We start from the raw sequence: 26,752 nt of genomic DNA, 5'->3' as shown, positions 1-26,752 counted from the left end.
GTGGGTTCGAGCCGTTTCAAGTTTAATTAACATGTGAAAATGTAGAGGAAGTCCAATGACGTCTATGGAATAGAGGCATCTTTTCCTAGACTAGACTAATGATATGAATTGTAGACACGTAGTGAAGTCTTTCCAAAGAATTTGCATGTAAAGAGATTGAATTCAAACAACATGACATTGCTGCCTGGTCTTATTCCGTCAATCTCTGAAAAAAGAAGACTACTAACATTGTAACATTAAATAGTGGCTATTGGGATGCTCAAGATTACTGCACATAAGTGATATATAAACAATAAAACTATCATCAGTATGGGATGGGATGGGATGTGGAGCCTGTGGCCCTCCAGATGTTGTTGGATTCCAAATTCCATCATCCCTGACCATTGGCCATGCTGATTGTGGCTGGCAGGTGTTCAGGTCCAGCAACATCTGGTTTTCCATCCCCTGGTATAAACAATGAAATTTCTCTTTCTCCCACTCTTGCTGTGCTTACCATGGACATGACCAGCCACTAGACATAACATCCCAGAATGCACTATTCTGGGAAGTATCTTAGATTATTTTGGAGCCTACATCCTTACTTTAAAATTGATTAAATGTAGAGTTTAATAAGCAATACTGTTTTCCATTCTCAGCAACCAGGAATTAAAATGCTGTGGGGGTTAGGAAGGAAGCTATTCAAAGCACATTTGACACTGGGTTTAAGTTTTTAAATTAGACAAAAATCCCAGAGTACTAATTAATTTTAATCCAGTGGCATGCTGACATTACCTGCATGGTGGCAGTTTCAAACAAGTTAGAAGTAGAAAGAAGTAGGAAAGGGAAAACAAATAGTAATGTAGTGACTTGGCCGAGGCTAGTGAAGTCTTGCTTCTCTATTTGGCTTAACAAATCACATTTATTTCTTGGCTTGAACTCTGTCTGTTTGTGGCTGTAGCCTAATTAAATAAAAGGGCTTTCCATATAAAGCAATAAGCTGCTATGTACCGAGTAAACTCTAAGCCAGAAACTGTGTGTGGCACAATTTGAAGCTAGCTCAACTTGTGGAAAAATCAAGAAGTGGGAAAACAATTCAACTTTCACTGTGCTATTTTGCAAGGGTTTTTTTTAAGTTAGAGGGCTAGATGAGAACCAATTTCTACCAGAATGATCATCAAGTCATTATTAGTTTTTATGCTACCTTTCAATTAAGCCAAGCCCTCAAGGTAACATGACACAAAATATAAGCTAAAATACAAATTGAGATCTAGCAGGATAATGTAAAACTCAGTTTTGAAATACTTTTATTCATGCTCTACTAGCCTTGCAATGCAGAGCTGAGACCCAGGAGTGAAAATCTCACATAGATGGCTTCTATATGCCCCCCCCTTCTCTCTAGAGATACATTCTATTGCTTTCAAGTTTTTTTCTCTTTAGAAACTCTTCATATCTCTCCAACCACAGAAGCTTATTGATCCCTCAACAGACACTGGCTCATATTAATGTAAGCACTTTGTCAGCATGCAGCTGAAATTCACCCTCATTCAGATTCACTTCATGGAAATGCCAAATTCCAAAGCAACAGAGAAAATTCAGAAAATCTCAAAAGGCCAGCCTTCTTACTCAGCAACCAAGAATGCTCTTAACTTTATGCAATGGAGGCTTGTTCATCTTATTACTCACTTAGAATCTAAGAACAGCCCAACAATTGGTGTAATTCTGTGTCTAGCCCAGTATCCCAGCTGTGACCAAATTCAGCACTGCATATTTCAGGGAGCATCTTATGGAAGTAATGGGTTAGGTTAAACTGATTATTTACAGCTCAGTGATTAGGGGAAAAGGATAAATGCTAGAATGCTTTTTGAAAAATGTTGCTTTATTGTTGGTTACCACTATACAGTAGGGCCCCCTTGTCGGCGTTCCGCTAATATGGCGGTGCCAGCAGGGCGATCAGCTGTAGCACGGAGAGCTCCAGCCACCGCACTACAGCTGACAGCAATCAGCTGGAGCATGTGAGCTCCCCACGCTCCAGCTGTCCTACTGTACTCTAAGGAAGCAAGATCCACATATAGTAAACATATTGCTGATGATCCTGAAGACTGCAAGTACATTCAGTGCAAATGTACCTTTCCTCTGCACATTTGAAATGGAAGCCAGCCAGACATGGCATTGATTGACGTTCCACACCCCACCTCGTTGTCACCAAGAAACCTTTGCCCCCATCCTTGAACAGTCTTGCCCTTTAGAAAGGTCCTCTCCACCTCTTTTAACTAGCATGGCAATCCATGATAAACTGTATCATGCAGAGCTTTACAAAAAGGCAGCCTGCTTGAAGCTTAGGATGACAGACAACACTGACAGCCAACCCTGTATTTGATTCACCAGTATGAGTATCTAATTTCAGTCACGAAGTCAGCAAGTAGCTGCACCAGAGGAGAAGGAGGGGAGAGCATGCAAGTTTGAAACTTGTTCCTGTGGCACTATAAGTATAGCTCAGCATCAGTTCCACACCAGGCTGTGATGTCCTTGCACCCACTCTCATGGGCAGAAGATGCTGCTATGTGCTTCTCTGATCCAGGCAAAGAGATCCTAAACTATAATTTTATGTGGCAAGATAACTACAGCCTTACAATACACTCCTCAAGTTTTAACTAAGCAGAATAACTTAGTTTCACCTTTTAGGTAATTTGAACATGCTAAAATTTGACATGTGCACAAGGCATGGAAGGGAAGAAAAAGAAATGAGTATATTCATGCATTTTTAATAAAACGTAGTGATGCTTCACAATGTGTTACCTTTCTAAGTGGAATGAAAGTGTCAATGATCTCTCCAGTTGAAAAGTTCATCACAAATGCTTGCACTGGCACAATGTCTCCAGGGTAAGGCTTTCCATTTACTGCAAACAGCAGGCCACCTACAAACATACATACATTCTTCAGTGATCTGTATGTGGCTTATATTCTTCCTTTTTACAACCCAGTCTGAAGCACAACAATGTAGATTGTCTTAAAGAGCCAGTCAGTGGTGAGTACAGATATGCAGCAGCTCATGGCCTTTTAAAATAGTCATTTTAAATGACTAGTCGTTTAGTCATTCATGACGATGGACTCAGACTTTCCACAAAAACAAACAGGAAAAAACAGTCACTTTTCAGCCATGACTGCTAGGAAGCAATTGGTAGTGTTCCGAATTAGAATCAATTGAAAGAAGAGGAAATATAATGAAAAAGAAATGCATGAAAAATCAAATGAAGTTAGCACCTCCAGCCTCTCTCTCTTCTTTTAAGCTGACTCTTGCAGTATTTTCACTCATTATTATTCAGGTGTATACTCATCCTTCCGTCACATTGCCTTGGATCATAAATAGCATGGCCAGAAGAAAACTTGTACATGAGCACTTTCCTTTCTGCTCTCCAACCCCCTGCAATCTTTAAGGACTCTCTGCCAAGAGGTGGGGAACACTACTGAACAGTGAGGGATAGGGTGCAGAAAACTGCTGGGGGGGGAGGAAAATCACACAAATCAGGCACAATTTTCTTTCCACTCATGCTACTGAGGATCCAAGACATAATCTATATCTAGTATATTCATGGTATTTGCTTCAGGGCAGCCATCATGGAAGCACTTTTAGCACTAAAAACAGTAGCACAAGAAGCTGTTCACTCCAGGAGCCACATGGAACACAGGAAGCCTCCTTATACTGAGACTGAACCAAGAGTGAAAGCAGTGTGAATACACATCAAGCCTTAACAGAGAACTGTGCAGATATGTCCTCAGTCTGAGCCATAACAACACAGAACATTAAGAGGACAGCATGGCTGTAATGCATTTTTCCAGTAAAATGAATTATCGGTCATTTTTAAAATATGGGGCCAGAACAGCTCTTCTGAGCATATACTTAAATGCTTAAGTTAAAAATTCTTCAAGAGGTTCAGTAGTTATCATTTCTCCCCAGGTAAAACCAATTAAGTTCACTTGCTAACACTCTTTTATTAGCTTTCTGTTCAGACGCCACAGTAAGCCATTGTCTGAAATAAATTATGGTTCATTGTAAATGAGCAGAAAGTTGGTACATGCTATTCAGTCGCATATGTTTCGCTCTTTCCCAAGCTGGGAACAAACCAGAGTAGCTGGCTTAGCGCTTATGTGTGAAAAAAAAAACCTTGTGGTTTGTTTCTCTCCAGAAGAAACTTCAAATTGAAACTTTGCTTTTGACTTACCACTTGTAGCTTGTTCATTCACATATAATGTTACGCCAGCTACTTGGGAAAGGGAGGAGTGAAGCAGGCAAGACTGAGCTGTGTACACAGGCACACTACTCATTCACAGTAAACCACTGGTTACTTATCTCTTCTCCTAGGCATTTGATGGATGATAGACAAGGTTGATGCCTATTTGATGTTTTTACTGCTAAAAGTTTTGCTGGGATTGTTATTGGAATGGTTTTTTTTGTTATGCCTTTTTGGCTTTTAACCTTTTCCTAGTATGCGACTAATAAGTCAACTAACTAACTAATTTCAGACTATGGTTTAGTTACACATGATATGTGTAGGCAGTGTGTCTTGCTTGAAGTGGTAGAGTTGCAACTCTTGTTCCTAGCTTTTTCATGCCTTTAAACATTTCTTTATAATTATCTTCTAATTACTAGTTTTCTACTTACCTCTCCAACAGAGATATTTTCCTTAATTGAAAAAGTTCTCCCTAAAGAGAAATCACTGCCACTACTGGTATATTTATGTATGCTTTATTCTGTTTTCGGTCATCTGGGCTAAGAACTGGCTCCAGGAAAGGTATGCTTTCATGCAGTGGGCCTGATCCAAAATACCCCTCAAAACAGATATTACCCTGTAGCTGCATTATGTACTAGAAAAAGATGTCAGGAGTTGGAATCGCGACACTTGAGGCTAACTCTGTGATTGAGTTCTGGGATGCGCCCGTAACTAAGCAAATACATTTTGCTGCAATATGATTTTGAAAAGTAGTTTTTAGAATATATTTTTGATACCCCAAAAACAAAATACTACTTTCCCCAATACTGCTATTACATTTATACTACTTATTTGGCTATTACAAACTTTTCAGTGCTTAATATTATCAAAACAATGTACTTTTCAAATATTTGAACTTTTAAGATTCTTTACTCCTTTATGCTTTTGATTTATAATTAAAAGGTTTAATCCCCAGCATTCTCAATCTCATGTTGAAACTTGTAATTTCTTTCTCTACCGATAGAGAAAACAGCAAAATTATTTCTGCAATGATGCTTGAAATTGTATATTAGCTTTTTGAATCTGCAGGTACAATAGGCTTCACAATGAAGAAGCCACAATAGTGTGTATTTAAAAACATCAGTCTCAAAGGAAGTACGTTTACTATTGCCTTTAATATTTTAGATACTGATAGCTATTAGTGAGGGAGAGAGGGAAGAGACAGGTCTGAGAACCAGGGTATCCTTACCCTGTAAAACACCTATAAGAATTACTTCTGAGTGAGTTCCTTTGTTTCCAAAGGCCTTAAAATAAAGGTTAAAATGGCAAGACCTGCTGCCCACTATATTAAGAGGGCTTCTGTATCCCCCTCCGCTCCAGGCTTGGGAAGGGAGATTTTGGTTGGAGAAACAGCCTTTTACTTGCAAGCTGAGCATATCCTCTGCCGCTTTTCCAGATCACAGCCTCTTGCACTTGCTTTCCGTTGGGCAAAACATCCCTCTGGAGACAATATTACATCTGTCTGCCATGTAATTTCTAGCTTGGCTCTAGAGATGTTACTTAATGAGAATATATCACAGAAATCCACAATCCAGTTTCATGACACTTCTGCAATTTCTCCTGGTCTCAGTATGTATGAAGCATGGAAAGTTACAAGTGGAGGCCTTAATCTTTCTCTGATCCCTCAGTTGCTCCAGTTTCAGTGTATGCCTTGATTAGGACAGGAGCTGAAGCATAACTTCCCCTTCCCCTTCAATATGCACTCCATGTACCATAGCCTTCTTGCACTGACTGACAGTAAAACACAGCACAGACTCAATGTGATCTGCTTTCTCCCTGTTACATTAACCTGTGCCAGCCCCCTGCTTAGGGAAACTCAGAACATGGTTAGTCAAGACATTTCAGTTTATAGCAGCTAAACTTGGGAAGGTTCAGAAAGCCCTTTCCCACCCTCAGTTTTTAAGAAACCCTAGTCTAATTAGAGAATTGCTGCTTTCATTTAAAACAATTAAAAAAAATTATCTATTTTTAATTCTGAGAATAAGCATCAAGGGACCCCCAGAAGACTGCTAGAGAGGCTAGGAAAAGCAGATGGAATGTATTATCCTTCAAATACATACATTAATTATCTTAACACCCTACATTAAAAAAGACTGTCTTCTGCTGTCACTTAGGGAAAAAGCAAAGATCTCAATCATGACTTTTTTTTAAGTTAGTACCTGGAGCATAAGAAACAGCAAATACTTCTCTTCCAAACAGCGGATGTCTGATTTCTTTAATAAATTCTCCAGTTTCTAGCTTAAAACACTGAATCCGACCATTCTCTCTGTCTGCTACACACAGTTGACCAAAATCAGATACCAGTGTTAAGCTGTGGGGGATGCTGAACTGGCCAGGTTTTGCTTGTCCAACAGAAGTCTCTGAAAGAAGAAAGCATTCAAACAGCTCTCTATTTATAGCCAAAAATACTGATATTTTAAGCTAACACGCAAAAAAATGTACAATGAAATTGTTTCCCGTCCAAACAGTAGATTTCAAATTATGCACTGAAAGCACTAAGAATCCTGTTCATCATGTCAGCTGTTAGTACCTGCTGAACTTCATTCAACAAAACCTGGCAAGAGGACATTTCTCCTAAAAATACCAAATATATGTACACAGTAACATAGGTGTATAGCCTTAAGATCAAAGGCAATTTAGTCTAATTGATTTCACTGAAACTCCAGGTGAACCTAACTTCTAAACTGCATCATGTATGTATCCTTTAGAGAAAGATTTAACAATTGAAATCAACAATTTCCTAATTCAGTACCTTCTCCCCACTGCATGACAAACATTCCATTTTGAGAGAACTGAACAATACGACTATTACAGTAGCCATCAGATACGTAAATATTGCCAGTAACTGAATCCACTGCCACATCTGTAGGTTGGCAGAAGTGATTTTTGTCGCTTCCAGGTTGCAAAGCCCTTCCTAAAGACAACAAAGGAGATTCCACAGCATGTGATGCCAGTTTGAACACCTACCAATATAAAAGGGAAAAAAGTTCCAGTGTATTTAACTTTTTAGTATAGCTAGAGCTAAACAAAATGCTACAGTTTAGAGGAAACATCACATGCCTGCCCTCTAGAAAATATCTTTCTTCACAAAACAACTATGTATTCATTAATATTCATGAGCCCAATGAAGAAAATCAATCATCAGACACGTAACAGAGTTAATTCAGTTTTGTTTCTGCATAAAATGCCAATCCATGGCTGTTATGCTCAATGAAGCAGTTGAACATTTGCCAAATATCCCTCCCAGAAAAAAACCATATTGTCAAATTGATAATAAGAAGCAGAAGCTAGTTAAATTCATACACAATTAGTACAGTACTTCTGGAAGCCAGTTACGCATACCTGATGAAGAGCTACATCAGTCACCCAGTAGTTGCCATTATTATCTATACTCAAGCCATGCGGTAAATAAAACCTGAAAACAAAATAAGTAAAAGCTACATTATGGTGCAGGAAAACAATGCAGAATAATTTATTCCGTTTAGTCACCATACAAAACCCTGGATTGGTGTTTATATTTTCAAAGGGAATCTTTTGCTTATCCAAATTTCCTGGAATTTGTACCCCTGGTACTTTATCCTGCCATTACTGCTGCCATTCCTAAGTAACTGGTTACATTTGGTGGTACCATTGACTTTCAGTAGTCTTTAGTCAGATGTCAGTTTCAAAATACATCAAGCGCACACGCGCACACACACACACCCTTAAAAAGTATAGGAAAAGGCAGACAACTTTAAATTTCCCTGCCCAAAACCTTACTGTCAAACGTATCTGCACCCAAACTGCTTCTACTGTCAAATACTTCCTGGCCCAAATGTTTAAAAGCCACAGCTGTGTCCTTAAAGAAAATATGTTCTTTCTATAGGAGTTTGTTGTGCATCAATTTTGAATTTGTACTGTATATCATGCGTTTTCCCACATGATAGGACTTTTGTTTTGGGATATAAAGTTTTCTAATAGTAAAAAAGTAAATGCTGTACTTTCCAATATATTCACGACCATTCTAACTGCAGTGTGGAACATGGTCACATTGGTGCCTTGGGCATCTACTGGATTAAATGTACCATGCAATTTGTAATGAGTCATATAATGTTGTCTGAGGCATTATTTTGGGCTTTGCTGTTGTTTTGCATGTTTCTTTGCTGGGAGGAAAAATGTGAGCCTCAAATAGGATCAAGGTTGAAATGTCAGTAAGGCTTAGACTTCTCCACAGTTTCAGGAAAAGAAGCTGTCCCCAAGTAAAGGAAAAGCAGTTTCAGATAGCATCACAGTTAAGGTCAACAGTTTATTAACAGGCATATTACCCAAACTTTGGAAAAATTGATACTACATCTAGACTAATGACACACAACATACAGACTGCTGGCATGTTTTGTGCAGCTCACGTGGGGTCAGGGGCACTCTTGGGCAGCTCCTGGCCCAGCCCTCCCTGCCTCTCCTCCTCAGAACCTGGTATAAAACAGAGTGTGCTATCAGTGACGGGCAGCTTGTTTTCAAGACTGTTCTGCTAGATTTCAGACAGTTTCCCCCTGTACCCAATCCTGGGCTGTTCAGGAGGGTCTCCTAACTCTCCAGTTCTATTGCATTCTGCTCACTTTCTTTGCAAACCAGTAATTTCACCTTTAAGTTATTATAATATGCTTGTTTAGCAATAGTACCAAAATGAATACTCTTCTTGGATTATAATTCTGTGGTTCTGGGAACTGGTATTCTGAGAAACAAGGACACACTTTTAAACACAGAGAAGGAAGAATTCAGTGACATGTCTCAGGGTCCTCATCTCAACAAACTCTTCCTCATCCATCCAATTACATCTCACATTAGTTGCTCAGCAGGCAGAGCCTCTCAAACTTTTTTAAAAAAGGACATGGTGAGCACACACAAGACTACAAAATCCATGCATGCAAGCCCACACTTGGAGAGATTAAACAAAAGTGGCAAACAGCTAAACTATCCTCTTCAGAAGCCACCTATTCTGCTTAAGTGTCCAAATTTACTCCATGGAAGATATGACACTATTTTTGCTGAAATGTCACAATAACTAAAATACAGTTGACACAAGTATTGAGTGATGATGGAAACATCCTTAGATAGAACTATTTGCCCAAGGAAGGGTAACATAGGGCCAAACCGTACAGGCACTCACTGGTCTGGTTACAAGTGGGCTGGTCTCTACTTTTATCTCTTTATGGAGCCATAGGGGTGAGAACAAAGCCTATCTTCCTTCCACGACCTTACCTCCCCATACTCTGCTGCTTTAATTCCTCCCCCATCCTACCCCTGCTCCAGTCCCAGAAGTAAACTAGCTATGGAAAAAATGTCTCCAAGCAACAGAGTGTAGGGAAGGTTTCAAACCTATGCTCCATTTCATGCCAAAAGTAGACTCACCCACCCTAAACAACCCTGTTTTGGAGCCAAACTGGTGAGCAGGTGTTTAGCAAGCATGCACACATCTGGTTTGGCCCTCAGTCTCTGACTTTCCATCTTGAGGCACAAGCTGTTTCATAAGATATTTCATTCTGCCTTTCATACCTCTCTAGGAGGCAACCACAGTACATCTCTTGGACCTTCTGTCAAGAGAGAGAGACAGAATATTTGTTTTGTATTTGAGTTGTCTTCATTTGGGTCAGTAAACAATGAGCAGAGACAGATAGGGGCACTGATTATGTCCAGACACTGAAAAAAATTATACTACTTGAAACATAATAAAATGCAGAACTTATACAGCGGGCAAACACCATTATTTAAAAACTAAGACAGACTTACAGATTTCTTCCTGTAGAATGAAGAACTGCTGAACTATTAGGATCTAGTACAAGAATAGTGCTCTCTTTAATGGGTCCCAGTTCTTTTGGTTGATAAATGTATCCACTGTCAAATGAGCTACATCAAGAAGAAAAAACTGATCAGTATTCAAAGGAATCTCTTAGAAGTTTCAATACCTAATAAAGATACAAGCTCACTGTGGAAGAAGACAGAGATACAGGGTAGAAACACATTCACTATTCTGGTGGTTCTAGTGTCTCTACCTCTATCTTCTGAAAACCGGGGCACACAACGTTACTCAAATCCCGCCCCTTTTCCTTGTAAAACCTGGTAGGAGCCGCGTGCTTTTTTTTTTTTAATCACTTCTAAGAGGATTTTCAACTGAACGGCAGATAAACCCACTCCCCCTCTGGGTGTGGCTAATGGAAATGCTTTGATCTGGCAACTAGTGCGTTTACAGCCTTACAAATGTATGCTAAACATTTCAACATCTGTGAATGTCTTGAGCCCTCTTCTGGCATCAGGCCAACATAAACACACGTAAGGGGGCACTGGGGACAAGTAGCATGCTCTTATCACTGTTCTCTTTACCTTTCAACTTGTGGAAAGCAAATATATGCACCAGGCAGCCTTTTGTATCCATAGAGGCAAAAGGGCCTATGCTGCATAAGTTCACTTTCCATGACTTGGAAGGAATCAATTTTGATGGGAGTGCAGAGCTCATCCCCAGTGCCCCCTTTACATGTTTACGTTAGTCTAATTGTAACACCTGAAGAGGGCTTTCGTTTTAGTGTTATGTGCTAGTATTTATTTCAGGTTCTCTCATGTGTGTGCATGTTTTTATATATTTATGATTCTGACTTCTTTCGAACAAGTATACCAACATAACACCCTCTGGATGTTGTTGGACTCCAACTCCCATCAGCCCTGGCCAGCACGGCCAATGATGAGGGATGATGGGAATTGTAGTCCAGCATCTTCTGGAGGTCACCAGTTTGGCTAGTCCTACTTTTGTGTGTGCGTGTGTGTGTGCGTGCGTGTGTGCGCGCTGCATCAAAGCTTTACTTCAGAGTTAGCTAACAGTTACCGTCCAATGGCTACATTAAGTAGTGGTGGGTGTGGCCACTCATATCCTCACACAGGCATGCATACATTACCACACCACATGCATGTGTCTTAATAATCTAACTTGCTATTTGAAAACAAAGAGACAGCAATCCTACTGGAGTGTAGCATGAGGGACTGAATCAAGGCTTTCCCTCCCCTTCCTCCTTTCCCATATAGATAAGCACCAGTACAGAGAATCTGACTGCACATAGTCTCTTCTTCTGGACTATGCATTTCATTCTCAGGAGGTATGCTCACAATATCTTGCTGCTGCAGCCCCAACTCCACCATTAACAGAGCAAGTAGGAACAGGAAGGATGCTGTAAGACTGGATAATGGTAAACTCTGGGTGAATTCAGAGCAGAATGGAAACCGAAGACTGGAGCACCTAGGAAAGAAGTAGTGCTCTGATATGCTTCGATGTTTGGTAAGAACAAATTCAAGTGTATGTTCTGCTTCCTAGGCACTCAGAGAATATCACTCTCCAGCAATCTCTCTAAAAGTGTTCTAAGTGGTCTCTCTAAGCATTGCTGCTTACACATAGTTGGCTTTAAGAAATAAATAAACTAACTACTGCAGATACCGCCACCAAAATCAGGTGTCCATGAGGGAACAGGGAAAAATATGCTTTGGGGGCAGAGCCAGCTTGCAGGCAGGTGGTTTGCCACTGCTGCAGTACTTTATTAATTTATATAAATAGCTGACACTACAAAATGAGCTTGAGTTTTTCCATCCATTTTACGCTGCGTATTAAGATTTCAATATTTTTGAAATTCACAGTAGGCTCATTGTGAACTATTTACATAAGTATAAGACACTCATACTGTTATCCCACTGGGAAATTATTAGCTCTACTCCAACAGTCCAAGAAGCCTTTTTAAACGTTCCAGCATAAGTGCTTAACATTGATTGAAACAGTGTTAACTGACTATGTGCATGAAAGTAAATAGCAGTTAATATATTACATGTAAAATTGTAATTCAATTCTCATCCAAAAAGTGGGAGCTATACTATTTTTCTGCTTGTTTATTTATTTAACTGGCTTCTAAGTGCTTAAAGATATTGATTTTTTTTAAAATAGAAGCCCCACTTTATATTAGATAAGTCTGCAAACCTAACTATTAACCCTATACATTGCCACAATAAAAGAATAACTCTTTATAAAATATTTATGCTATACCTTTCAATTAAGAAAAGTGGCATGCCACTCAAACTGGTGGTACTTCATTGATTAGTACATTGATTTCTTTATTAAAATTATTTGCACATGAAATTTGTAGCATTTTATAATTAAAAAATCCATCATGCACTTAGGGAATATTGTTGCAAATACCTTTTATCCATACTCTTAGGCTTTCCAAAAAAGTTAGCATTTTAATATTGCACTGAAGCACAGCAAAAAACCAAAACAAAACAAAAAAACAAACCCTAAGCAATTGCTTTGGAATCTTGTGATTTCACAGTCAGGCTACTAGTGATGGATCTTGGGGACAATCACCACAAGTGCAAGTAACATTTAATATTAATGGCTGAGGTTAGGTGATATTCTAAAAGACAGACCAGTATTGGATAGGTCCCTTGGATAACACTCTCGAGAAACTACTTGCATGCTCTACAGGATTATTCTCTCTCAAATATCTGAAACCTGAATACTAGAACACAAAAGATCTATTCCAGATTTAAAGCACAATGGCAATACAAGCAAGATATAAAGTGCTGCAATATTAATTGCTTATACAAATTTTCTGTAGTCTAGCAGCCTCTTTAAAATATAGCTATTTTCCACCAGGAGATATAGACAGAAACAGTGGTAATTGGTGTGGTAGATACCAAGTGTTAATAAGCTCATCTTCTTTGATGGGTATTGTATTCAAATAAACCCAAAAGGTCCATACGTATTGACCTATGACAGCTATTTCACACAATCAAGCTACTACTTATTTTGCAAGTTTTGCAAGATTTTATTTAATCCTAACAATAACCATAGCAGCTAGATCACAATTCCCATCTTTACCACTCCTTTATAAGGCCTGAGAATGATGATTATGAGTCCATGGTAAAGACAGGAACTAATCTCAAGTCCCAGATTTCTTTATTGAAGCTGTGTGTGAATGGCTGAACAATTTTAGCCTTTATTTATTTGTTTGTTTGATTGATATCCTGCCCTTCCTCCCAGTAGGAGCCCAGGGTAGCTAACAAAAGCACTAAAAACACTTTAAAACAACATAAAAACAGACCCTAAAATACATTAAAACAAAATGTCTATAAAAAGTTTTTTAAAAAGCTTAAAAAAATCTTTTTCAAGAAAGGTTTAAAAACATGTATTTTTTTAAAAAAGGGTTAAAAACATATTAGAAAGCAATTCCAACACAGACACAGACTGGGATAAGTTCTCTACTCAAAAGGCTTGTTGAAAGAGGAAGGTCTTCAGTAGGCGCCAAAAAGATAACAGAGATAGTGCCTATCTAATATTTAAGGGAAGAGAATTCCAAAGGTAGGTGCCACCACACTAAAGGTCCATTCCTATGTTGTGTGGAATGAACCTCCTGATAAGATGGTATCTGCAGAAGGCCCTCACTTGCAGAGCGCAGTGACTGACTGTGTACATAAGGGATAAGCAGTCTTTCAGGTATCCTGGTCCCAAGCTGTACAGGGCTTTGTACACCATAACTAGAACCCTGAACTTGGCCCGGTAGCTAAGGGGCAGCCAGTGCAATTCTTTCAGCGGTGGGGTGACATGTTGGCAATACCCTCCCCAGTGAGCAGTCTTGCTGCTACATTTTGCACCAGCTGCAGCTTACGGACCAACCTCAAGGGCAGCCCCACATACAGCACATTACACTAATCTAGCTTGGAGGTTACCAGTGTGTGGACAACAGTAGTCAGGCTATCCCAGTCCAGAAATGGCCGCAGCTGTCTTACCAGCCAAAGCTAGTAAAAGGCACACCTAGCCATGGAGGTCACCTGGGCCTCTAGCAACAACGATGGATACAGGAGCACCCCCACACTAGGGACCTGATCTTTTAGAGGGAGTACGACCCCATCCAAAGCAGGCTACTGACCAATTATCTGAACTCAGGAATCACCAACCCCCAGAGTCTCCATCTTGCTAGGATTCAGGCTCAGTTTACTGGCCCTCATCCAGCCCACCACCAACTCCAGGCAGTGGTCCAGGGCTTGCACAGCTTCTCCCAAGTCAGGTGTTATAGAGAAATAGAGCTGGGTATCATCAGCGTACTGCTGACACCTTGCCCCAAATCTCTTGATGACTGCTCCCAAAGGCTCCGTATAGAAGTTAAACAGCATGGTGACAAGATGGTACCCTGCGGCACCCCACAGCACAAATGCCAGGGGGGCGAAAGACAATTACCAAATGTTATTCTTTGAAAACAACCTCGGAGATAGGATTGGAACCACTGTAAAACAGTGCTTCCAATACCCATCTCACCAAGTCAGCCCAGAAGGATACCATGGTGAATGGTATCAAAAGCCGCTGAGATCAAGTAAAAATAACAGGGTCGCACTCCCCCTGTCCTTCTCCCGATAAAGGTCATCCATCAGGGTGACCAAGGCTGATTCAGTCCCATAACCAGGTCTGAACCCAGACTGGAATGGGTCAAGATAATCTGTTTCATCCAAGAGTACTTGCAACTGCTGCACCACAACCCTCTCCATCACCTTCCCTAAGAAGAGGGTATTTGTGACCGGTTGGTAATTGTTACAAACTAATGGGTCCAGGGTGGGCTGTTTCAGAAGTGGTCTGATCACCACCTCTTTCAGGGCAGCTGGAACCACTCCCTCCCGCAACAATGTGTTTACCACACCGTGGATCCACTCGGCCAAACCCCCTCAGCAAACTTTAATAAGCCAAGAAGGGCAAGGGTCGAGAGGACACGCTGCTGGCTGCATCATCGCAAGCACCTTGTCTATGTCATCAGGTTGCATCAACTGAAACCAATCCCAAGAAGTTGCAGCAGACGTTGCACTGGACACCTCACTGGGGACTAGAGTAGGTGTGAATGGGGCATCAAGACTGCTATGGAGATGAGCAACTTTGCCCTCAAAGTGCCTTGCAAACAATTCACAGTGGGCCTACAAAGGGTCTAAAACTCCATTTACTGGAGTTCATGTCAACATACCCCTGACAATATGGAAAAGCTCCACTGGATGGCTGCTTGAGGATGTGATGGTGGCAGAGAAGTGGGCCTTCTTCACCACCCTCACCACTACACAGTAGGCATGGTTATGATGTTTTACTTGTGCCCGATCAGCCTCACAGCACATCTTTTGCCACTTGCACTCTAGCCGTTGTCCAGCCTGTTCCATTGCCCTTAGCTCACTGGTGTACCAAGATGCAAACCCGGCTCCACAATGCCAGACAGGGTGCTTGGGGGCAACCGTATCAAGAGCCTGATGTGCCTTGCTGTTCCACAATGTGACAACAGCTTCAACAGGGTCACCTGCTCTATCTACTGGGAACTCCCCCAGGGCATTCAGGAATCCAATGGATTCCATTAATCTCTGGCTTATACCTCTCTGGCACGGAGGGGTGGGGGAGTGGACAAGAAGAGAAGAGGCAAGTAATTGACAACACATTGTCCTACTATGTGTGGTTTGTTTGGAGTGAAACAAACCATAAGCCCAGATTCGGATATAATGCTAAGTCAAACCATAGCTTAGCTCCGAGTAGTGCGGCAACAGCACAACCAAGGGATGAAGAAGCAGGGGCGTCACTACCGGGGTGCAGATGGTGCGGCCTGCACCCGGGTGTCACCATGAGGGGGGTGACACCCAGAGCCGCCCCGCCCCGCAGCCCGGCAAGGCTGCTCCAACTCATCGGAGGCGGGCGAGACCGGGAGCAGCGTCGGTGGGGCGAGGGAGGCGCGCCGGCGTTCGCAGGCCTTCTCAGGCTGGGTGCCCCTCCGGCGCGTGCCCTCCCAGGGGCATGGATGGGGTGGCTGGCCTCGAGTGCGCGCACGCAAGCCCAGCCACCTTGTCCATGCCTCTGGGAGGGCGTGCACCAGAGGTCCGGACCCCCCGCACTCCCGCTAGTGACGCCGCTGGGAAGAAGTGTGTGATTTTCGCTCCGAGAATCTACCAGCTTGCTATTTCACACTTAGCCATCATTTGGCTTAGCATTATATATACCTTACAATGGAACTTGTAAGAGCGAAGCTTATAGACTGCATTCCTGTCATCTATCAAAGATAAATTCTAAACTAAAAGCAGAGACATGTTTCAGTGGCATCTGAACCCTTGCCTGAGTTACTTAGCGTAATTCCCTTGAAGTTCCTTCCTCATCCGCCAAGTCTTCCAACAGAAAGGAAAAGGACAATGAGAAAACAAAAAAACAACCCAAAACCATACACACTCAAAGGAGGCCATTTCAGCATCATTTTTGCCACACCCCAAATTGCTTTGCCAGTTTGAGGAAACCTGGGGAGTACAGGTAATGGACACACATCATTTCATCTTGCACTTAGTGTACTATGGCACAATATTAAACTGGCAAGTGTTCTCAAGCAGCCTGCTGCACTTGCTGGTAGGGATATACAGCTTTTATGTTCATGTATTATTAATGCATTGCTACCATTTTGTGCAGTGCCTGAACACTGATAATTTGTTTGCCTCTTTTCTTGTTGTATGATAGGGAAGCAATCAGCCAGAAAGAATGAAGACAGTTCCTAAGACCAATAACTGAGTACGTTTACGATTGATAAAGAACATTAGACCCAATTAATAATTTTGCATTACTTTTATGGTTATGTGCATATATTTAGGAAAGGTTGATAATAAAGGACTATTATCACAGAGGGAAAGGAAATGTTTGGTGGAATCTACTTCTAATAATTAACATTTTTTCTATTCTAACAGCTTCCTGTTATTAGCAATACGTACGTACATGCATGTAGACATCTTATTCAAAAATTTTCTTCAGTAACTTAAATCTCAGAAAAAGCAAAGGTAACCATGTTTGTTAAAAAGGGAAAAAAATTGACAGCTGGGCTACACCTTTATGAGGACCACCCAAAATTTCTCAGATTGTTTCTCCTTAGGTAGTTTATTTTAATTCTATTAATGTGTAATTGTCTGTTCTGTTCTGCTCAGTTTTATCAGTTTTGTTCTGTTTTCACGCAGCTTTCAGGAAAATTTATTCATGTTACTGTTTGTAGTTTTGATATCAATACTGATGTTTCTTTTTATTGTTTTCTGTGTAAACCGGTTAGAGCAGTGATTCCTGGTCCTTTTTCCCTCAAGGACCAAATGAAAATTGTTGAGGGTCTTGGCCACCCACTTTTCGGCTTGTTGCAGCAGTTGTGATGTGCCGTGCTAAGTGCTGTATGATTTTTAAGTGTACTTTTACAGACATACTGCGGACCATCTGAATGAAGCTTCTGGACCACTGGTGGCCCGTAGACCAGAGTTTGGAAACCCCTGGCTAAGAGAGTTTTCTTACATTAAGCAGTATATTAATAAACATTTCGGCAATAACTCTTCATCAGGCAAGATGTTACATGAAGTAGGGGACAGGGGATGAGGAAAAATTAAAAAGCAAAAGAACACAAAAGTTAGGCTGGCTACTATAGCCATGAGATCAGCTCCAGGATAGAGATTGCAGGTTGAATAAATCCCATCCAGTTGCTACTGGTATCAGGTTACACATCTTGAATTCTGGGATAAGCAACAATGGCTGTTCCCAATTTATGACACAGAAGACTGACTTGTAACCCAAATCTGTCACACCCCTTATACAAAACACGCAGGTTCCTGGTTAGACAGAGATCAACTTTTATTTATTTATTATTTTTATTTATTATTTAATTTGTATCCCGCCCTTCCTCCCAGCAGGAGCCCAAGCCGCAAACAAAGTGCTAAAAACACTTCAAAACATCATAAAAACAGATCTTAATACATTAAAACAAAACAGCGTCAAAAACATTTTTTTAAAAAAACAACTTTAAAAAAGGGTTAAAACATTATTAAAAACATATTAAACAATTCTAACAGATGCAGACTTGGATAGGTCTCAACCTAAACGGCTTGTTGAAAGAGGAAGGCTTCAAAAGGTGCCAAAAAGATAGCAGAGATGGCGCCTGCCTAATATTCAAAGGGAGGGAATTCCACAGGGTAGGTGCTGCCACACTAAAGGTCTGTTTCCTATATTGTGCAGAACGAACCTCCTGATAAGATGGTATCTGCAGGAGGCCCTCACCTGCAGAGTGCAGTGATCGACTGGGTATATCAAGGGGTAAGACGGTCTTTCAGGTATCCTGGTCCCGAGCTGTATAGGGCTTTGTACACCAAAACTAGAACCTTGAACTTGGCCCGGTAGCTAATAGGCAGCCAGTGCAATTCTTTCAGAAACGGAGTGACATGTTGGTGATACCCTGCCCCAGTGAGCAGTCTTGCCACCACATTTTGCACCAGCTGCAGCTTCCGGACCAATCTCAAGGAAAGCCCCACATAGAGCGCATTGCAGTAATCCAGTCTGGAGGTTAATATACTTTTGTATAAGATTCTTGATTATAATAACTTGCCATAAACAGTGATAGGTTTGGGATTTGTATGATGTTCTACAATTTATAATCAAAAGGCCAAATATTATCCTTCAGCCTGTATGGGAAAATGGCATCTTATTGGTGTCACAGAAGAGGCCAATACAGGATGAGGAGATAAGAGGCAAGCATGAAAGTGCTGAACAACACATACTTTTTAGCTTAGAGTGTTTGCTTACTTTGCATCCCATACATGATCGCCCCTGTGGAAGATGACCAGGTTGCTGTTAGGATCCAGGGCCAGACCAGAAACCTGGCCCAGTTTGAGGCTTATTCCTGGCCAATCAACTACTTCTTCTATGTTTAAATCTGAAAGGTAGAATAAATTGTAGAGCATGTTAGGTTAGCAAATAATTGAATTGTTAATGACAGAGTTGCCGAATGAACTCCAACATATATATCTGCATGCAATGTAATAGTTACAGTGTGTTTGTTGTGTCAATACAAAAAAAAAAAAGACTTTTACAAAAGCCTCCATCTCAGATGGGTATCTCATGTATGATCAGCAACAGCATCCAAAGGCTTGAAAACTCTTTCCTTTTACAAGTTTAAATATGCACATAGTTGCCAACAGAGAAGTCCCTGTTGTGCTATGAGTACTAGTATTTCTGATTTTCAGATCTATGAATTGTCACTTATAAAAATTCTGGCTGCAGCAGAGGGAGAGATGGACCAGCAGAAGCCATTCCATGAGTTTGGCTATATGTCTAGCTGCCATTTGGCTCCTCTCCTGCCTGAATTCCATTCAAGTGGGTCATTATAAGAACTTTGTAACTTTAAGAATTAGTACACTACTTGAGTTTTTTTGCTTTTCTCTTCCCTCTCTGCTCCTTTTTCCTCATATCTTTTAAATTGTAAGAAACTGTCTTGTTTTTAATTTGTGTAGAGCACTTGGAAGATAGTGAGTGCTTTATACAAGATACACAATATTTATCAGCGGTTTTTTGGTAAAAAAAATGAGGTGCCAGTACACTTACCTTGATGAAAGTAGTGTGGGTGTCAGCACTCAATGGTTGCCATGGGCAGCCAAAAAAAGGTGCCGGTACTTTGTACCAATGAGTACCATCACAAAAAAAGGCCTGATCTTTATATACAATTAATATTATGTAACTTACAGCCTAGATCCCAGAAGGGTACTCAGAAGTGAGTTCAGTGAGCCACTTTCAGGTATGCAAATTTAGGACTGCAGCTTTAACTGCCTAACACAAGATCTTTTAGAATACCATAAGAGAATAAACCCCCTTTAGGATGCACACCTTAACGTGGTGAGGGGGTTTGAGAGTGCTGAAGAAGCTGAGAGCAATGCCGTCAGGAGTCTAGACCAAGAGGCTAGACTCCTAGCAGGGGCACCCATGGAGGACTGGTCAAAGCTGAGACACCAGACTAAGATGCATCCAAACTCAGAGGAAGGCAATGGTAAACCACCTCTGAATACCTCTTACCACGAAAACCCTATGAACAGAGTATCCAAAATGCAACATGAGATAGTGTTGGAAGATGAGACCCCCAGGTCAGAAGGCACTCAGCAAGCTACTGGGGAAGAACAAAGAACAAGTACGAATAGCGCTGTGACTAATGACACAGCTGGGTCAAAGCCGAAAGGAAGCCCAGAGGCTGATGCGCACAGATGCGAAAGGAGAGTCCTGAGTTGTACAACGGACACAACAGGAACATGGAATGTGAGAAGCATGAACCAGGGAAAGTTAGAAATTGTCAAGCAAGAAATGGAGCGTATCAACATTACAATACTTGGCGTGAGTGAATTAAAATGGACAGGAATGGGACATTTTCAATCAGGCAACTACAAAATATTTTATGCAGGAAATGAGAAATCAAGAAGAAATGAATGAATGAAACTTTATTTTTACCCCGCCCTTTTTCCAAACTGGAACTCAGGGCGGCTTACAAATAAAACTACATGTAGTTAAAAACACAGAAAAACATACAATGAAAATACAATTAAACTATGCACAACCTTAAAACTGTGAAAGGCACTTAAAAATCTAAAAACAATTTAAAATAATACAGATAATAATGTAAAACAATAAAACAAGCCTTGTAAAGCCCAATTCTAAACACCTTCTATCCCAAAGGCCTGTCGGAATAAAAAAATCTTTACTTGCCGACGGAAGGATGGCAAGAAGGGGGCCATTCATGCCTCCCTAGGAAGGGAGTTCCAGAACCTAGGAGCAGCCACCGAAAAGGCCCTATCTCGCGTCCCCACCAATCGCACTTGTGAGGGTGTTGGGAGTGAGAGAAGGGCCTCTCTTGAAGATCTCAGGGCCTGGGCAGGCTCGTATAGGGAGATACGGTCTGACAAATAGCCTGGACCTGGGCCGTATAGGGCTTTAAAGGTCAAATACTGCAGTGTTGCAGTGCAGTACTCTCTGTGTCTGCTCAGAAGTAAGCCCTACTGAGATTGTTGGGACTTACCCCCAGGTAAGTGAGTAGGTTAGCAGTCACTTGCTCAATAATTTGCTTTAATAATGTTATTTGTTATCTAATTTTGAGAATTGTTATTTAATTTTGAGAATTGTTATTTAATTTTGAGAATTGTATTTTATTGAGGTATTATGTTCTATTGATGTATTGTTATGTTCATTTTCTTTTGTAAGCCGCCTTGAGGGCCTTTTGGCCAGAAGGCGGGGTATAAATTTAATAAATAAATAAATAAAAAACAGCACTTTGAATTGTGACCGGAAACAAACTGGGGTTGCTTTAATAGTGAGAAAGTTAGAAATTGTCAAGCAAGAAATGGAACGCATCAACATTACAATACTTGGTGTGAGCAAACTAAAATGGACGGGAATGGGACATTTTCAACTACAAAATATTTTTTGCAGGAAATGAGAAATCAAGAAGAAATTGGGTTGCTTTAATAGTGAGAAGTGATGTAGCAAAAGCAATTAGGAGCTACAACGCAGGTCTGAGCAAGTTATATCAATGAGATTAAACGGGAAACCTATTAACACAACCATCATCCAAGTCTACGTTCCAACGTCAAATGCAGAAGAAGAATTTGAGAGATTTTACGCAGAAGTACAGGAGGAAATTGATCACACACCAAAACAAGATATGATGATATTCATGGGGGACTGAAATGCAAAAGTAGGGAACAGAGAAGAACTAGGAATTGTGGGGAAATGGGGCTTAGGAGACAGAAATGAAGCAGGAGGAATACTTATTGAATTCTGTGAAGCCAATCATTTGTTTCTTGCCAACAAGACGACTGTACACATGGACATCACCAAATGGTCAATATAGGAATCAAATTGATTATATAATTAGTAGCAGAAGATGGAGAAGTTCCATACTTTCTGCAAAAACAAAACCAGGAGCAGACTGCAGTACATATCATGAACTGATAGTATCAAAAATCAGAGTAATGCTAAAGAACAACAAAGCTATCATAATGCCAAAATACAATTTAAATAACATCCCAGAAGAATATAAAGATGAAATAAGGAACAGATTTGAGGCTTTAAACTTAGTTGACAGAGAACCAGAAGAACTATGGACTGAAGTCAGAGACGTTATCAGGGAAGAATGCAAAAAGACAATACCTCTAGCTAAAAAGAGAGAAAGACCTCAATGGATGACTGAAGAAGCTCTTAAAATGGTTAAAGAGAGAAGGAAAGCAAAAGCAAAAGGAGATAGAAACACGGTCAGAACCCTAAATGTAACAATACAGTGACTAGTACGTAGAGACAAATAAAACTATTACAATAGATATTGTATAGAAATAGAAGAGGACAACAAAAAGGGAAGAACAAGAGCCCTATTCCAAAAGATTAGATAAATGAAAAGGAAATTTAAACCAAGAGTAGGGATGTTAATAATCAACAGGGAAACACACTGACTGACTGAGATGAAATAAAAGGAAGATGGAAGCGATACACTGAAGAACTCTATAAAAGAGATGACAGGATGACAGATTCATTCACGAAGGAACCATATGATGAAGAACCAGAAATTTTAGAATGTGAGGTGAAAGCTGCTCTTAAAATTCTTGGAAGAAAAAAATCACCAGGAACAGATGGCATACCAATAGAGTTGCTACAAGCTACTGAGACTGAATCTGTTCAAATTTTGACAAAAATTTGTAAAGAAATATGGAAAACTAAACAATGGCCCACAGACTGGAAGCATTCAATATATATCCCAATTCCGAAGAAAGGGGATCCCAGAGAATGCAGTAACTATCGAACTATTGCCTTAATATCCCATGCAAATAAAATAATGCTCAAGATTCTACAACAAAGTCTCTTACCATATATGGAACGAGAAATGCCAGACATCCAAGCTGGATTTAGAAAGGGAAGAGGCACCAGAGATCATATCGCAAACATACGTTGGATAATGGAAAGGACCAAGGAATTTCAGAAGAAAATCACCCTGTGCTTTATAGACTACAGCAAAGCCTTTGACTGTGTAGATCATGAAAAACTATGGAATGCTTTAAAAGAAATGGAGGTGCCACAGCATCTGATTGTCCTGATGCACAACCTATACTCTGCACAAGAGGCTACTGTAAGGAGAAACCGATGGGTTCCCAATCGAAAAGGGTGTGAGACAGGGGTGTATTTTAGCACCCTATTTGTTTAATCTATACGCAGAACATACCATACGGAAAGTGGGATTGGACCAAGATGAAGGAGGTGTGAAAACTGGAGAGAGAAATATCAATAATTTAAGATATGCAGACGATACCATACTCTTAGCAGAAACCAGTAATGATTTGAAAAGAATGCTGATGAAAGTTAAAGAGGAAAGCACAAAAGCAGGACTACAGCTGAACGTCAAAAAGACTACACTAATGACAACAGAAGATTTATGTAACTTTAAAGTTGACAATGAGGACATTGAACTTGTCAAGGATTATCAATACCTCGGCACAATCATTAACCAAAATGGAGACCATAGTCAAGAAATCAGAAGAAGGCTAGGACTGGGGAGGGCAGCTGTGAGAGAACTAGAAAAAGTCCTCAAATGCAATGATGTACCACTGAAGACCAAAGTCAGGTCATTCAGACCATGGTATTCCCAATCTCTATGTATAGATGTGAAAGTTGGACAGTGAAAAAGGCGGATAAGAGAAAAATCAACTCATTTGAAATGTGGTGCTGGAGGAGAGCTTTGCGCATACCATGGACTGCGAAAAAGACAAATAATTGGGTGTTAGAGCAAATTAAACCAGAACTGTCACTAGAAGCTAAACTGATGAAACTGAGGTTATCATACTTTGGACATATAATGAGAAGACATGATTCACTAGAAAAGACAATAATGCTGGGGAAAACAGCAGGGAGTAGAAAAAGAGGAAGGTCAAACAAGAGATGGATTGATTACATAAAGGAAGCCACAGACCGGAACTTACAAGATCTGAACAGGGTGGTTCATAACAGATGCTCTTGGAGGTCACCGATTCATAGGGTCGCCGTAAGTCATAATCGACTTGAAGGCACATAACAACAACAAAAGAGAACAAAACAAAACTCTTGACTTACTGAAGATATTACACTTGGGAGTAAACTTGCTATGAAAACAGGGACATACATTTTATTTTAGATACTTGTCCAATAAATTGTAGACTTAATCAGGTTCAGAGGAGGGCAACAATGATGATCAGGGGACTGGAAACAAAGACCTATGAGGAGAGACTGAAAGAACTGGGCATGTTTAGCCTGGAGAAGAGAAGACTGAGGGGAGATATGATAGCACTCTTCAAGTACATGAAAGGTTGTCAGATAGAGGAGGGCCGGGATCTCTTCTCGATCGTCCCAGAGTGCAGGGCACAGAATAATGGGCTCAAATTGCAGGAAGCCAGATTTTGACTGGACATCAGGAAAAACTTCCTAATTGTTAGACTCATACGACAATGGAATCAATTACCTAGAGAGGTAGTGGGCTCTCCGACACTGGAGGCATTCAAGAGGCAGCTGGACAGCTATCTGTCGGGAATGCTTTGATTTGGATTCCTGCATTGAGAATCATTCCATGATTCTATCATTCTATGAAATGTCAAACATTTGATCTATGTATGTTTACTTGGAAGTAAGTCTCATTTATTTGAATGAGACATTTCCAAGTAAGCGTGAATAAGTCTGCAGTGAAATCTGGAATATAAGTCATGTGTATCATTTTTTCCTGTTGAGCATTTAGTCTCTGACCATCTTCTCTCCCCAAGGTGGGAAAGAAAAAACACACAAGAGACCTCAGCAGATTTGCAGTATTTAACAGCCATTTGTCATATACAGCAATCACAAAATGTTCATTTGTACTATCTTTCTGGGGTGACAGTGGCTGATAAAAAAAATCTAGTCCATCAATTCAAACAGTTAAGCTAATCTGACTGTGATCACTTTAAAATTACATGCATTAAACATCTAAATATAACCGTTAGACTTTTTTGCACAACCTCAGTCCTGTATTATTTGACAAACCCTGTACTATTTGACACAATTATTCAACCCTGCGGATTTATATAGTGAAAGGCATAAATAATAGATAGGTAGACTGATGATTATTATAAGGAAAAACATTCTAACACAAAAACAAAATCTATTAGGGAATTACTATCATACTTCTAACACAAATGTTGCTTTTATAGCTTCCAGTGAACTATCCCCCTAACTCACACACATTAAGAGGAGATATCATACAATAATCAGCATTTTTCAATAATACTATGGTTTAGCCAGTCTTTTATTCACTTCACTAGTATTGACCTGCATAATTACATTTCCCCAAATAATGCAAGTTCAGTTTCTAATTATATTATCAAATACTTTTGTTGACTGCTTGTTGGCAAAACAGAAGGCAGAAGGGTCCATAGTAATAACAATTAATCCAATGCAAATCTACACAGAAGCCAGTTCCACTGAGTTCAGTGGGACTTATTCGCAGATAGATGCATATAGGATGGTATCTGAAAGTCCTTTTCTTTTTTGCTCTTCTGTCAGCAGCAGCATGTCGTTTTAACAAAAAATAGCCAAACAATGGTCAAGATGCATCCATTATGTACCAAAGGGTTGATGGTCATTTTGAACAGCATACATCAACACCAGAGTAACAGCAAGCATTCCATGCTAATGTTTTAAATAGAAATTCAGAACTAGTAATTAGCATTCCATGCTAATGTTTTAAATAGAAATTCAGAACTAGTAACGTGGTGTATCATTTAAAGCTGCAAGGAGTAATACATTTGTGTCACAGCCCCATGCTGTGGAATGCTCTTCCGGCAGAGTTTTATCAGGCACCCTTGCTTTTGATTTTCAGGTGTCCCTTGAAGGCCTTTTTTATGTTGACAGGCCTATTGAGTTATTTACATTTTCTCAGGAGTAGCCAGTCATTTTAATGATTATTTTTATTGTTTTTATGGTATTTAATGTTTTATTGTACTTGTACATATTGCTGTGTACCATCTTTATATTTTACATGAGCTGGCATTATATAAACATTTTTATAAACAAAACCAAACAAATATCAAGCTAAGAAGATAAAATTCTGTTGCTGGTATTTTGTAGCTTACAAAAAAAAAAAAGACAGCTGCTATTCATCCAGTTCTAATGGAATATATTTTCTGCATGCAGAGTTATCAAGGTTTTCACATAAGGAATGAAGCTAAAACCCAATTTCATGATCATAATACAAACAAAGCAAGATTACTGCTATGGACCAATTTTCTTCTACTAATAGTAGCCAATCTCAAACTAAAAAGACAACACAGATGTTGGCTAACTCAATCATTATGTCAAGCTAGGTTTTGGCATAATGTCTGAATTGGCACACCACAGTTTGTCAGCCAGCAAATCAGAATAAGAAACCATGGTTTGATGAAGGTTTGCAAGCTGGGTAGTCGGTATGACTTGGCATGATGTCTTAATTGATAAACTACAGTTACAAGCAATTATTTGATAACCTATGCAAACAATTGCTCACAAGAATGGTCTACTTATATAACAGCATACCCTTGGACAAAGGTACTTGTGTGGATTGTAGATTGTAGAGAGAGAATTAATATAAGTTTCTGGTCAGGGAAGAAAAGCTGCAATGTCACTAACCCCCTTCCACTAA

General features: G+C 40.1%; 1 protein-coding gene across 6 annotated transcripts in view; it reads right to left on the bottom strand.

Annotated features, from left to right (window-relative positions):
• The window catches only part of PAM (peptidylglycine alpha-amidating monooxygenase), a 246,051-nt gene that overhangs the window by 31,968 nt on the left and 187,331 nt on the right, over positions 1-26,752 (bottom strand). For all 6 annotated transcript variants that reach the window (XM_061623355.1, XM_061623365.1, XM_061623383.1 and 3 more), the window contains 6 exons: positions 18,856-18,985; positions 10,014-10,130; positions 7,590-7,662; positions 7,000-7,210; positions 6,407-6,607; positions 2,776-2,894 (listed from right to left, as the gene is read on the bottom strand). In XM_061623355.1, the coding sequence (XP_061479339.1) occupies positions 2,776-2,894; positions 6,407-6,607; positions 7,000-7,210; positions 7,590-7,662; positions 10,014-10,130; positions 18,856-18,985 (851 nt within the window). The remainder of the gene's footprint in view (positions 1-2,775; positions 2,895-6,406; positions 6,608-6,999; positions 7,211-7,589; positions 7,663-10,013; positions 10,131-18,855; positions 18,986-26,752) is intronic.

This window comes from Rhineura floridana, chromosome 1 (genome assembly GCF_030035675.1).
Source record: "Rhineura floridana isolate rRhiFlo1 chromosome 1, rRhiFlo1.hap2, whole genome shotgun sequence".
Lineage (NCBI taxonomy): Eukaryota > Metazoa > Chordata > Lepidosauria > Squamata > Rhineuridae > Rhineura > Rhineura floridana.
The sequence above is the reverse complement of the archived record's forward strand: the minus strand, read 5'-3'. Positions and strand labels throughout refer to the sequence as shown.